Raw genomic sequence first — 14,617 nt, 5'->3', positions numbered from 1 at the left:
AAGACACAGACAAAAAGTAGCAGATATTCTGTTTCCAAACTACTGGTATTTTCAGTAAAGAATGACAGAAAATTTGACATATTGGGAGAACTAGCTTAAAAAAGGAGAGCACTTTTTGAAGTTTCCACTTAAACACTGGTAGCTCTTTCAAACTTTTATTAGCTGTGAGATCTTTCTTTGAGTGACAGAAGAAAATGTTACATTTCTAATTTCTGAATGAACTGGAAGCATCACAGAGGTTCTTACGGGAAAGTCGAATGTTTCATAAAACGTACTGCAGATGATACATTCAGACAAGTATGTGTCCTGTTTCTGTGTATAATTCTTAATTACTTTTTCCTACTGTTAGATTTTGTAACTTGGAAATAATGTGACATTTCTGAAAGAGAAATATTTTCTATTACGGAAATCTATTTCGTACTGTGAGGAAAGGGGCAGGAAGTACTCAGATGATAGCATTTCTCAGCAGTCTTTAGCTCCAATGGTCAGAAAATGTTGCTGCCTCAGTTCAACACTCTGCTGCAGGTGAATATAAAAGATCAAGACTCATCTCACATTCCTCGTCCCAAAGGGTCATGAGACACAGCGACACTTCTACAACCACAGAGGCCCACATGGCTCAGTTATCTTCCCCATACCATTAGACACGTACAAATGAGTGAGACACAGCACCCTTGGATGGCAGGAGAGCATTTATGATGCCTAACTATATGCTGCCTTCACTTCACCAGCTGATAGCACTGTTTCCCAGCCATCTGAATTCCTCAGCTCAAATAAAAGCCAAAGAAAAAGCGTGCTGCTTTGTCAAACACAAAAAAATAGAGGTGATGCTGGCAGAAGAGGTGAAATTTTATACATGCTAGCAATTATGCTGTATCAAAAGAACAAACTGCTGTCACAGTGGCACAGAGTGTCAAGGTCTTTCTGCATGCCTCCCTGATGTAGGATACGCAAACAACTATGACAGCCAAAAAAAGCACTGATCTAGACAGTGCCTCTTAAGGAATATGGCCCCATTGTGATGTCTGAGGCCATGGACACATGAGTGTCCAGCTCTGAGGATAGTGTGATCTACATCTTTATGGCCTCAAGCTTTACTTTCAGTAGTCGCTGCATTTGGGGTGATTTGAAGAGGTTTGAGTTCACAATCCATGCAGAGTCTTGCTTAGTAAATAACAGGCCACTTCCCCCAGCCCAAGTGACTGTATAGATTACCTGGTTAGGTTTAAGACCTTCAGGTCTTTTCAGGGATATAAACATAAGAAATTTGACAAGTGAAAGGGACGAATCTTCAGAACTCCCTTAGGAAAAGGGCTAACCATGGCCATAAACTGCAGTGTCTTCACAGGACACTCCTTTGCAATCCTGTACAGTGCTTTCTAAACAGTAATTCATGTGTAAAACCTGGAACTGTACACACTGTTATCTCAAAGGAGAAAGCAGAAATTTGAATGAGAAATCAGCTGATTATTAAAACAATTAGTGTGCTTTATCTTGAGGCCAGAAGGACAGACAAAACAGAGAAAAATGACCCTTGTTTAACATAATGTTACTTTATCAAGTTCCCAGGGTCTTAAGAAGGGCATACAATCATTTCTAAAACATATTCTACAAGCAAATATTAAATCTTCACACCCGTCTTGTGAATGGCTGCAATTAACATATATAGGAGTTTTCCTTTAACATCACAGGGAGCTTACCCAACACCAAATCCTGCCAAAATACCCCTGCTTCTGCATCAATAAAGTAATGAATGCACAGCTTTGGGAATGGTGTTGATTAAGCTCTACGTGGGAATCAGTAGAGGGAACACGTAACACTGTGGCTTTTTGAGTTCTACAAAATAATGGAAATGGTATCTTTTTTTCCCCCTCTCAATGGAGTAATGGAACAGTAGATAAACTGTGCAAAACCACAGCTAAATATTTAGAACCCACATGGAAAAAGTCCTTTGAACAAGTCAAGCTATTTCACTCACAGGCTGGGAAGGAAGAGAGAGACAGATGGTTTGTTATTGTTATTTCTATTTTTAAATACATAGGAGATGCTCAGATATCATGCTGATAGGGGATACATAAGCACCAAAAGAAAGAGGGGTAGGAATTTTTTCCATGAGATTCTTATACCTTTGTAGTGGTCATCTGGGCTTCAGCCTTCAGCAGCGCCTTCTCTAATCAAGACATCTGGAAATGTCTCAAAAATATTTTAAAAAAATATGGAAATACTGCAATATAAAATGTGGTCTTCAGGCCATCGGGAGATATGATGGGTACTTGGAATTCCCAAGGATTTCCTCTAAAATAACTATGTTCCCTATTTGCTCCTTGCCCACCATCACATAGTTAAGGTTTTTCATGTAAAGAATGCTCAAAGAACTTTCTGTGATATTAAAACATAAGATATAGGCTGACAAGAAAAGGTACCTAAAAGTTTTGAAATATTTTTTAATTCTTTAAGTAATTATATTATTTAATACTCTGTACCTCAGTTTTGCCATCTATAGAAGATTTTATTGTTAAAAGACATTTACTTAACCTAGAAGGACTACTATGAGGCTAATGAATATTTCTAAAATATTTAAAGGTGGCTAAAGAAAAACATGTGAAAATTGTGATTCGAAACACAAATTAAAATAAATGGGAAACATACAGGGAAGGAATTGAAGGTTATTTCCATCTAGCAGGACAGAGAGTGATAGTACAGGATATACATAGATCTTGGATCCCTCAGCTTCTCATATTCTTCATTCTGCTTTTAAGTAAAACCCCCATAGATGGAGTGCACCTACACTGAGAATGAGCGCTTTAGTTTTCCTGTTGATTTCACATTGATCAAATCTATTCTGTAAGAAATTTAGCATCCATCTCACAAGAAAAGAGAAAACGTGCTTCTCAGAGTTCCCAGAAGTTAATGCAATGATCCAAATAAAAAAAAAAAAGAAGGAAAAAAAGCCCTGAGAAAGAAGCAGAAAGAAGTCAACTCAGACATAATCCAAGATAAATCTTCCCATCTCAGAGACTGTGAGGACTTTACAGGGTGTCTCCATGCCTCAATCACTAGTCCGTTAAACATTCATCATATACTGGAGTTTGCAGTTGAAAAATCATAAAATATTTTATGAATATTAATTCATTGTGCTTCACAGTCCACCAAAAAGATTGAACTGTTCTCAACAACTTGCATTGCTGACTAGCTCCAGTCACACCTCGCTGCTAATGCCTCAGTGATGAAGCAAGGCACTGTGAATTGGAAATCTTCAGTTTTGGATCCAAGCTAGTGCCCAGAACATATGTTAAATTTCTGCAAAATGAGGAACAGGAATACAAAAAATGAAGCACATTTTTAAGGTACCTGCTGCTGCATCTGAACGCAGCTTTGCTCAGAAATCAACTCTGACACACTTCCAGTATCTTTCACTGAAAGATCGTTTTACTTACACTAGCTAACTGAGCTTTTAAACAACATTTGGGATTTTATCACTGGTCCTGTTTCATGCCCAGATACCTTCACTGAGACAGAATGTACAGCAAGTTAAGTGATTTTTTGAGGTTTATATAAAATGCCACAGTGCAAAGCTGGGGTGAGGATTCAGGAGTCCTGCCTCCCACCTTGGCACTGCTGCATGCACTGCTACCCAGCTGCCACTCAGTGCTCCGGTGCTAGATTAGCTTGTCAGGCACAATAATAATGAAAGGAAGAAAGGATTTTTCACTAGGAATTTGGAGTATTTTCTCATTATAACCAACCAGCATGACCAGAAAAAGAGCCCTGATGCAATCTGTGGGCCTAGTTTCTCACTCCCCCACTGGCAGGGCCTGAAAAGGCTGCTGAGGCCACAAGCCCGGTTCCTCTGGGAGAGGGGAGGGAGAATGTGCAGAACCAGATCCTGCCCATCATGTCTGGTATCCTGCCTCCAGCACTGCCCAGAGCTTCACAGTTCAGGGAAAAGCAAGCAAACAAACAAAAAAATCCCCCCCTGCTTCCCCCTTTTAGCACCTGTGGCCTGTGGTGCAGTAACCAAGGAAGCAGCTCTTCCCATTACCTGCAGCCAAGCTTTCAAGCAGATGAGGACAGGGCAAAGATAAATGCCAGCAAAAATTCCTCTTTCAGGCCAAAACTAGAAAACTGGGCGGGACAAGCCTGATTTGGTATCTTAAGGACAGAGAAGGGCCCTGCTGGCTGTAAATGAGGGCAGCTGAAGGTGCTGTAGGGGGAAGATGGCGGCCTGGGGGAGGTTAGCGCACAGAGGGTTAATGTGCTTTTCCTCTGGAGAGATGCCCAGGGTATTGATTACTGCTGTCCACAAAGGGAAGTAATGGGAGCGGCATTTTCATCTTTCCTTTCACGGTCACCCTCAACACTAAAGCAGCAGTAGAGGGTCCTTCTCCTGGAGAAGGCACAGCAGGTATAATCCCGCAAGGTCAGGAGGAAAGGGCAGAGGCCGAAGGGCAGGGAAGGTCAGCTCTAGGCAGGCACCACGTGGAGCTGCCAGAGCGGGCAGAAGGTCTGTTTCTGGTCCCCCAAGCCCTCCTGACAGAAACTTAAGATGCTCTTTGGGAGACCCAAGGACAGGGCTCATGGTAACCTGGAGTAACGGACAGCTGACAGCGTCTGTCCCAGGAGCAGGAGTCGGGGGAGGAGAGGGCTCCGTGCTTCGTACCCGCTGATGCGACCATGTGTTGATCCACTTGCAGCAGTGCAGCCTCAATGCGCTTGTGGTTTCTTGTGCGAGGAGAAGCTGTGCTCAGATAAAGAAAGAGGAGATGCCAGCTGAAGCAGTGCAAGGGAACTGAAAACACTGTCAAGTTTTTGCTCACTGCAACACATGCATGCGCTTTTTCCAATACAGATGAAAGATACAATACAAAGCCACAACACAAAGCTGTGCCAGGCCATCAGAAGTCCTCAGGTGTGTGCTTTGCTACGCCACGGACTTACTTAGCTTAATTCCTCTTCCATACACAAGTCAGAGTAGATCTTCTGCAGTTAATGGAGTTGCACCCCTGTACAACAGTCACAAGACAACGAGACCCACCATGTGACTCCAGGTCTCGGTCTTGCTATTCCTGTAACGGGCACAAAGACCACCATGGATGTCTACTCAGGCTGAAGGTGCACTCCTGGCACACCTTCAGGCTTGCTGTGACCCTGAGAAGGCGCTAGGGGAACTGGGGCAGCAGACGGACTTGTAACACCTCATACACATACCAAGGCTTCAGGCAGGAATCGCCTATGTATTCCTTTTAACTCCAGTCTGATGCTTGGTACTTTCCCCTGCCACCAGACTTTCGCTTTCGTTTTCTTTTCACTTAGCACAAATAACTCTGGAATTGAACTTTCCAGGCTGTGATTACATGAGTTTGTGCAGGTCAAGCACATAGTAGATTCATTCTCCCCTGCCATCTACCCCTTCCATCAGGCCCATTGTTTGGCCCTGTCGTACATCCTATCACACAGTCTGCTCTCCACAATCGCGTGAGATTTTGCTCATGGTGAGACTCAAGACCTTCCTAACAGCTCCTACACAATCCCCTCATTGCTAGTAACTGAGCACAAGACAAAGAAGGCAGGCAGCATTTTACCTGAAATGATCTGCCCAGGAGGAGAGACCAGGCAGTCGGGAACATAGGATTCTTGCAGCAGATCATGCCAGTACTCTGCTTCCAGAAAAAGTCAACTCATTCAGAAGAAAGCAAAAAAAGTTAGTGTACCTAGCCAGTTGTAAACTATAGACAGAAATATTCATCTTTCCTTCCTTGACAGGTCAGCCAAAGATATGCTGTTACATTGAGAACCTTTCTGCCATAAATTTGAGCATCCTTTTTTTCCCCATCTGATCTCACTTATCTCACCATGGTTTCTGGCTAGTAGTGGGGAAATAAGAATTTAACTTAGATTTGATGTTTGTATCTGGAACCAAACTTTCTTAGAACACAGGGACGTTTGTTTTTGTGTGTGTTTTGATTTAACCCATTATTTTGCCACATTTATCTAATTAAAAATCTGAATACGTCTGACTCTCCCAAAAGTTAGAGCTCTGAATCTGTTGTTTCATCTTTAGCAGAAAGAGAAACAGAAACCAAATAAAAATAAAAAGAGGGGAATAAAAAAAGGAAATTTACAGAACACCTTCCCAAGGGCAGCTGCTGAATCTCACAAAAATGTGCTATTTGCAGTTTTGGAATATCACCTCTCCACTTAAGATACTATAGGTCCTGGTTATGAAAGTGCTGTTTTCCAGGATGTAAAGTTGGGACACAACAACTTCATTCCCAATACAGTCAAGCCCACTGTAATTTTTTCTTATCATTTTTATAATCCAGAGAGAGAGAACTTCTCCTTTTTCCTGAGAAACCCTTACCCTCTGACAAGGAAGCCCAAAGAAGTAAGTTGGCTGCACAGGACTCAGAGGCTGCACAGTCTGAAAGAGGAAAAGAAGCAGCACTACCTTTTCCTCCAAATGTGCTTATTTTGGGCACAAGTGTCTTAGAATTTGAAGATATTTCCTGGCATGTATTTGATCACCATGCTTTTTAATTACTTCTCCACATGATGGATGAGTTTTTTTGTTGAAATGAGGTCACAGTGTTTTACCTTCTCATCCCATGCCGGGACTATTTGCTGTGTCAATTTGTGTAGCTTAGAAAAATATATGCACATCCTCTGAGCTGGGGCCTGGCACCATAAAGCAAAGCCGATTTTGGCTCCAACCTCTTGGCAGATAGTGAAAGCTGGGAACCTCTGGATGCAGGCTGCGATGGTACATGGAGTGCCCTCCGCCATGCTGGGAGGAATCACTGCAGACACCACTCCCTGGCCACAGGGGATACGGGGCAACTTCGGCCTTGAAAATATAGAGTAATGATGTGCTTCACCGGGACCCACCTTGCCATCCTCGCACAGCCACGCAACACTGGAGGGTAAGAGGGATCCTGGGCTCTTCTCTTCTGTGAAATTTCAGGGAGAGGCGAGGGCTCTGACCCTCTGCGCCTTGGCAGCACCACAGGACAAGCTTGTCATCCTTGTCATTTCTGTCATTCCAGCCACTCACCATGGAGTAGCTCTGGATGTGTGCTCAAAGCTGCACTTCTCGACCTCCTCTTTCTTTTCAGTTTTCCTCATCATCTGTACAAATAACTCCACTCTTTCAACAGCCATTTAAGTAAAACTAAGAATTTCAAGAGAGGGACGACACAGCTGATATGTACCCAGCCCAAAACGTACCTGCCAAGGTCTAGAGCCTTGAGCTAGCTGGTCTGGGCAGGGTGGAGACAGAAGGAGTCCTATGCCAATGCACTGCCCAAATGTGATTCTAGAGAAAAAAAGCCTTTAAGGTGACAATACACATAGGGCACCACCTCCTATTTCCACACAACCAATGTCTCTGACCAGCTTTGATCAATGCTGTGGCTGGAATGTGCAAGGTTCAGTGCATGGTCAGACTTGGTTACTCAACCACCCAAGTCAGTCCTGGAAGACAAGAAAAAACCAAACACATCCATATGTTGTTTTCCTCAATCTGAACTTGACAGCCATTTACAGCCTCCTCCAAAGATGAGCTGCTGTCTTGTCCCTGGCCTTGGCCGTAAACTCCAGCATCATCTTTACCTACATTAGAGCCTTCTGAGTCTGGTCTGTTCCCTTCTAAGCCTGGCACTCGCTAAGGATGCACCAAACAGCATTGAGTGAGGGGCTCTGGTTACATACCAAACAACTCATCAAGCCCCTTAAAGCCAGGAGAAGGTATGGGAAACAAGCAAGACTACTGCAGTATCAGCATTTTTTGTTCAGACCCCTAACTTCTCTGGCTCCATAATATCAACATAGTGAAGACATCTGATAAAAAAGTGAGATTTTGGTAAAATAACTCCTAAGCTTGTCAGGCATTAACCTCAGTCGCTTTGGAAGGCTCTCCCTGGATTCCCTAGTCATACTCCAACGAGTAGGGTGTTCCACAGTTGGGCACTTTCTATGCCTGCACCCTAGTCCCTTGCTTTTTCTGGAATTAAGAGTCGGAGAGGTCAGAAGCTCCAGTCGCACCAAATGAAGCTGTGGCAGACAGCCCTAAATTATTAATGTCTTTAAATACTAAGTGCACTCAGAAACCAATTCAGTCTGCAGCACACAGGTGGCATATCAATAGAGTCCCAAAGGGGTTGCAGAAAAAAAATATCACTAAGGACTGTAAAGCAGTAATTCTGTTTGCACGAACATATTTGTCTCTTCCATGGACAGAGGATACACACAGTCACGAATCACTGCATTTGTAAGCACGTCCACTCCTCTCTTGCTGTTTCAGTCACTCCTCGTCCCTGAGACAGACATAGCTGTCCTAACAAACGCTCCATTTTATTCACATCCAAGAAGGTAGTCTTGCAACCTTGGAGAAGACTGGCACCCTTCCGTTATACAGCAAGAGCATCATACCTCCATATCTACAATCTGACTTGAGTAAGGACTCCAATTCTGCCACTGGAAAGACTGCAATTCATTAACATAGCTCTGCTATACACACTTTGATATTTATCTTTAACCACATCCCTTTAAAACTAACCTTACTGACAGCTTACTTCTGTAAGCTTCCATTTTACCATTCATTTAGTTTCATCCCCCTATGACTGCGGTGGCTCCTACCTCTGGCTCCTCTGGCTACAGACCACTGACACAAGTGGCTTGCAGATAACAGCTCTGACTTGGATGCTGTGTTAACAGTTTGCTGTTTTCATGCAGTTTTAATTTTGTTTCAAGAGGGACTGATGCTGATTTTTGCTCCTGTTTCAACATTTGGCAGAAGCATGAAACTCCGCATGTTGTAGGAAACAGGAAAAAAGTTTTAACTTCAGCTGCTTTGGATGTACATGCACAAACAATGCACTCAAAGTGCATGCTCCTCCTGTTTATCTCCTCCACACCTCAATTTTTCTGTTCTCTTTCTCTGCTCTTCTGGGAATGTATCTCTTTCACTTCTGCTCATCTTTCTCCCACACCCATAGGCATGCACTGATTTGTTATTGCGAGGTCACTTGTGATTACAGGTCTGGATACGTAAGTTTATTGCAGGGTTGTCCCTGGCTTGATAGGCTGTTTGCTGTTTTGTTATTACAGTGCTTAAGCCTCATTCTTCCAGTTTGTGCTCTTTTACACACACACACAAACCACCACAACATATTTATTTTGAAACAGCAAACATAAAAATTGACTTGGGCTTTGCAAACAATTTGAAAGGGAACGAAGGAAAAGGGGGTTGCAGGCGCTGGAAATGCCAGCCTCCCTGCCCTGCCTGAGTTCTCTAAGTGTTTGCCATTTTTCCTGTGGTCCTGGAGTATAAAGCTTCAAGTGCTGCAAAACCTGCATGTTCGTTTGCTTTGCTTGGCTGCAGAAGCCCAGGCACAGCATATTCATCTGGGAAGTTGTTAGCTGGGCTTGGGGAAAACCACTGGTCTCTTTTGGCTATATAGACATTGGCAATAGCTGTTACAAGTTAGATTTGCCCCCCTGGAGCAACAGGCAAAAAAACATGAAGAATTGAAAACCTCTCAAAATTATTATTGATGGATTTACACTTATCAACTGTAACAGCAGGCCCCTCCAAATGTGTTTTGGGTCCCTTCCCAAAAGAGGGGGATTTAAAAAGTGAAACTATGCCTATCCTCGCAGCAGACAGAATTTTCGTTCTATTTTGAAAAGTCCTGTACATAGCCCCACTGCATTCCTTCTCTACCCCCTCCCACAAAAAAAAAAATAAGGCAAACTTCTGGGCATAGCTTAAAAGCCACAAAACTTCCTCCATGTGTGTATTCTCCAGCGCCACTGCAGATATTTGGAGTTACATAAAACTGGGCAGTTAGTGATTCTGGCAGCTGAAAAATTACAAAGTTCAGGGGCTGAGGAGGGCGTGGGCTAAGCTGAAGTTTTCCAGAGCGCCGTACCAGATGGAACGGAGGAAAAATGCTTCTCTCTCGAGGCTCAGGAAGGTGGAGTTGGAAGCTCTGAACCTGAAACAAATTTCAGGAACATTCAACGGAATGTTCTCCATTCCCTGCTCCCTGTGAACACTGCTATTAGCAGTGCTGGTTATCAAGGACGGTTTGGACCTTAAAAAGCCAGAAATGTGCCTTTCTGTATGTGGCGATGCAATGCTTTTGCAGTGACATGGCAGAGACTGACATGCTCCAGTTACCCGCCATTGGCCAGAGCTGTGCAAGCCTTCCCCCTTACGAACCATTTCCATCTGGACAGCTGATGCGTAAGAATGAGATCAAAGTACATCACGTAATAAACTGCACTAGCTACCAAACATGCTCCAAGTCAGTACATTTACACTAGAAGGTGGTTTTGTGTTAGAACATCTGTTTACTGTGATGATGTTAAATTTAACTGTTACATTTAAAATTATGTCTGAAAGCAGATAACTCCTAAGATCCAGACTTAAAACTATCCAGGTAGGAACAGTCACCCTTCTTGTATACTCTGAGTGCTGAACAGTGTGTTAGTATATGTTGGAATCTTGATGTTTCACCTTGATTATTTTAAGGAAAAGGACGATAAAACCAAGTTTAGAGGTTTTACAGAAGATAATTTGTCCACTAGGACCTGGAATAACTCGCTTCACATAAGCAGAAACCAGCCATTTGATTTTTGATTCTCATCACTATCTGAAATGGAAACCAGCCCCAATGAGCTGTATATATCATGGTACCAACTATTAGAAAAAAACTGATTCACTTAGTATTAAGGACAGAAATTTGTTTTAAAGACTGAATTTTCTGCACAGTGTCATCAGTTCTCAGTGAAATAGGCATGGCAAGGTCAACTGTTTACCTATTTATTTTGAACACACAAAAGACAAACCTCTGTAACTCAGTATGGAATCAGTCATCTAACTAAATAAAGTAACTACTTATGTGCTATGCGGTCTTGGTCAAGTCACTCAAAAGCTTACCACTTAAGATTATGGTTCTGCAGCAGTCTAAATTAAACTAACTGTTGGCTTATGTGGTCCAGCTCTGGCTATGCATTCCCATTCCTCTCTTACACCCAACACATCGCTCATTACACCATTCACAAAGCTGTTTCCCTGATCTAGGTCAGCATAAAGCTCACCTAACAAAAAATAACATATCCTTTTGTACAAACCAGGATCACAATAATAGTAAAGCTATAGCTCCACTTTTCGATTTCATTTTAGATAGCTGCAATTTTCTTCAGATTTGGGGTTCCTTTTTTTTTTAGGAGGAGAAAGGGAAGTTTTGGAAAAGTCAGTAAAGTGCTCATTCTTATATGCAAAATACAATTTCAATATGCTTTTTGTGTTACTGTCAGTTCACATTCCTTAGGAAAGAGCTGAAGTGAAAATTAATGAGATTCAGTGAATGCTTGCTGGAAAATGTTTGCTGTATCATGAAAAGACAGGCATGCCATGACAATACTTAGAATGGAAGTTAGAAAGCATTTCAGATACTTTTTATATCTTAGAGAACATTATGTAATTTGTTACTTAGATGTCATTAAGCTACATTAAAAAAAAAATAAGACAAGACATACCAAACAAAAATTATGAAAACACGCTTTTTTTGCCCCCCTGTAGTACAGCCTGTAAGATCCAGGGTTCTGACCCCGCTAAGCCCCTCAGTCTGGCAAGAAAATACAGGAGTGGAAGTTCTAAGCTCCAGCTGCACCAAAGCTCGCTCCCTCTGTGCTGGAGCCCCCTTGCAGACTACAGTGATCTGCACAAGCCAATTTTTTTTTTCTCTCTGTCTAGGATTTGGCAATGACCTCCTGCAACCTAACTGCTCTCCCCACCAGCCTTTTCTCCAGGCTCTGTGTTGACCTGGCGAATGCTTCTAGCTGTAAGGAGATGAAAAGAAGGTAAGGAAAAAAATGGAGAAAAAAAAAAAAGCGCAAGCCCTGCAGATGAAAGTCTGAGGCAGTGTTTTCCTTTCCAAAGTACTGCTACATTCCCATAAGCTTGTGGTTTCCTGCATTCTGCTGGAGGGCTTTTTTTTTCTTTTCTTTTCTTTTTTTTTTTTTAAATCCTTCTGGTGATATCTGAAGAGGGAAAATGTCCAGCACTAACAGGAGGCCTTTTGTTCTGTTTGTTTCTAAGTGGACTTTAACCCAGTTACTACAGATTGAGTCACTGTAGAAACAAATAAAATAAAAGCTCTCTGTTCCGTCCCTTTGGACAGGTCAGGGACATGTTAAATTCTGTTCTCCCTCTCCTGCTTTCTGGAAGCAGTACCTGACCTGGCATTACACTGCAATAATAATGAACATATTTTATGGCTGTTCTTTTTTATATGTCCTGGCAACCCCTACAGAGTTGATATTCCAATAGAGCCAGCATTTCATTAACAAAATAAATACACAAGGGTCATATCTTTGGGTAACAGGATGAAATTAAACCGGAGAAAGGCTGGCTACCAGGGACCAGTAACACACGGGTAGGTGTGACACATAAAGGTGCATATCTGAGCTAATCTGGTACCTTTTCAGATCTCAAATCTTTTAATGACTCACAGCAAACAACTGCTTGTCTCTCAATATGACTTTAAGATTCCCTTGCTATCAGGCTAAATTTTAGGCTGAGTCTCAGGGTTGAATTTCGGTCATTCCTTGCAGCTCTGTTTGCTGTGACAAGTTATATCCTGTCACCATACATCAGTTTTAGAGTAAATCATTATCTGTTTAGACCCCAAACATCTAAATTAAAACAGATCTAAAAAAAAGTATTCTCTGCATAGGCCTGTCGTTTCCTGGGGCTTACTGATCTCTGGAGGCTCTGGAAAGTCTGTGCACAAGAGGATTGCTCCTCCTCTTTCCCCACTTTGCTCACCAGCCCGCCTTCCCTGAAAAACTTTTTAACTCTTTAGTGTTCCCTTTTTTTCTGAGCTCTCAGCACTGGCAAAACAGCTGCCTGTTGTGGCTGGCAAGCGCAGAAGCAGGCTATAGGCTTGCTTTTGCCCCCCTTTTGTACTGTCTCCTAGTGCTGGTTACTTGGTTGCTTATCTAAAGCCATTGTGTTGTTTTCCCACAGCCCTCTCCCAGGTCCACGGTATTCATATTTGTTTTTAAAGTGGGGAAGTTTTCTACTGGGAGGAAGTAAGTAGTAGGTGGGCCAGAAATATATTTTTTTCAGATGGGGAATGGGCATGCGTGCAAAGCTAGGACAGCGATAGACGGCAACACTTAGCAGAGAGGATTTTGTACAAGAACATGACCACGCTGTGCTGCACGGAGAACTAACACAGGCAAAGCCAAGACCATTGCAGGCCATGGGTGTGAGTCAGCAGGAGTTTCACATGTGGCCGGTGTTGTGCTGGGCATGGGAGGGCAGCGAGCACAGAGCCAGGACTATACTGATGCCAGAGCTGGTGTGCAGAGTCAGGACTGAGCAGGACTGCTGCTCCCCTTTCTCTCTCTCATTTCCCGGCAAACTCTGGGATTGCATGGCTGGCACAAATGGCACATGTTCCCACACCTGCTCTGAGCTGCACGGTAAGACCGTCTTAGCTGCTGGGGTTTGTGAGACACAGAAGTACTTTGGCCATGCCTCCTTCTCTTGCTTCGATTTCTTCTGCCAGTCTTGAGATTCCTCAACCCTGAAACAGTCCAGAAATGGTTGGTTGACCCGTTTCGCTCTGCCAGACAGCTAACAGTAAAAGACTTGCACAGCAAACGAAAAGTGAAAATGAACTGTTACCCTATTGACTTCTTAACACTCTGTATTCTCTTGGCAGGAGCCTATAAGTCTACACAAGCTGCAGCATGAGTTATGAAAAAACAAGTCAACTGATCAGCAAAGGCTCTGTGATCTTGATACTACCGGGCACCATTATACCTAACTTTTGCTTTGGTTTATTCTGCAACAGCCACAAGAGACCAAAATATGGTGCAGGTTTAGCATAATCTGTGAGTGTAGGTGGCTGCATTACTCTTTTCATGTTATAGTAGCAGCAAGGGACACATAGATGGTCTCTTCCTTTACCTTGTTCCTTGCTACTACAGTATCCAGATTTCACTAGGATGGTCCTCACATCACTTGGGCCAATAGAAAAAATGCAGAAGAAATTCCATCCCAATTAGAGATCTGGATGGGTTTCAGAGCCTGTCAAGAGCAAGTAAAGCAGCAAAACATTCTGAAGTTCAGATGGTAGATTCTTTGGGACAGTTTCCAAGCAAATTTATGTTCATTTCTTGGTTGAAGCCAACTTTAAACAGAAATTAGAAGGTGAACATGGGGAGAAATTTGTGACCAGCAGAAGCAAAACATCTGTTTTTTTAACCAGAGACAACAGAACTCCAGATGTTGTCAACATAATTCTAGAAGTGCCAATCTCTTTGTGGGTTGCCCTGAGAAAGGTCATGTCACTGAACTCTTGGTGACTGAATGGCTTTCGTACTGGAAAATCCACTCCCAGATGTGCAGTGCATGCTGGAGTTCGACGTGATTTGCTTTGCTACCAGATTAGGCAGAGGGGGAACAGAGATCACAAGGAGATATCCTACTTTATGAGAACAAGCTGGTCTCATAGATCCTGCATGAGTTGTGCTTGTGCTCATTTCTCTTGAAACCTGTTGAACATGTTTGCTGCTACAGGATGCTGCCTCAAGCTGT

General features: G+C 42.8%; 1 protein-coding gene across 5 annotated transcripts in view; it reads right to left on the bottom strand.

The window, feature by feature from the left end:
- RAD51B (RAD51 paralog B) overlaps positions 1–14,617 on the bottom strand; it is a 401,639-nt gene that overhangs the window by 52,018 nt on the left and 335,004 nt on the right. The window contains exon 11 of one of the 5 annotated variants that reach the window (XM_086749849.1): positions 9,929–9,995. The exons of the other annotated variants lie outside the window; for them this stretch is intronic. Within the exon in view, the coding sequence (XP_086605975.1) occupies positions 9,967–9,995 (29 nt within the window). The 3' untranslated portion in view covers positions 9,929–9,966. Of the gene's footprint in view, positions 1–9,928; positions 9,996–14,617 lie in introns of those variants that run through there. 5 annotated transcript variants of the gene reach the window in all.

This window comes from Chlamydotis macqueenii, chromosome 5 (assembly GCF_036417535.1).
Source record: "Chlamydotis macqueenii isolate bChlMac1 chromosome 5, bChlMac1.mat, whole genome shotgun sequence".
NCBI lineage: Eukaryota > Metazoa > Chordata > Aves > Otidiformes > Otididae > Chlamydotis > Chlamydotis macqueenii.
This window is presented reverse-complemented; position numbering and strand designations above follow the sequence as displayed.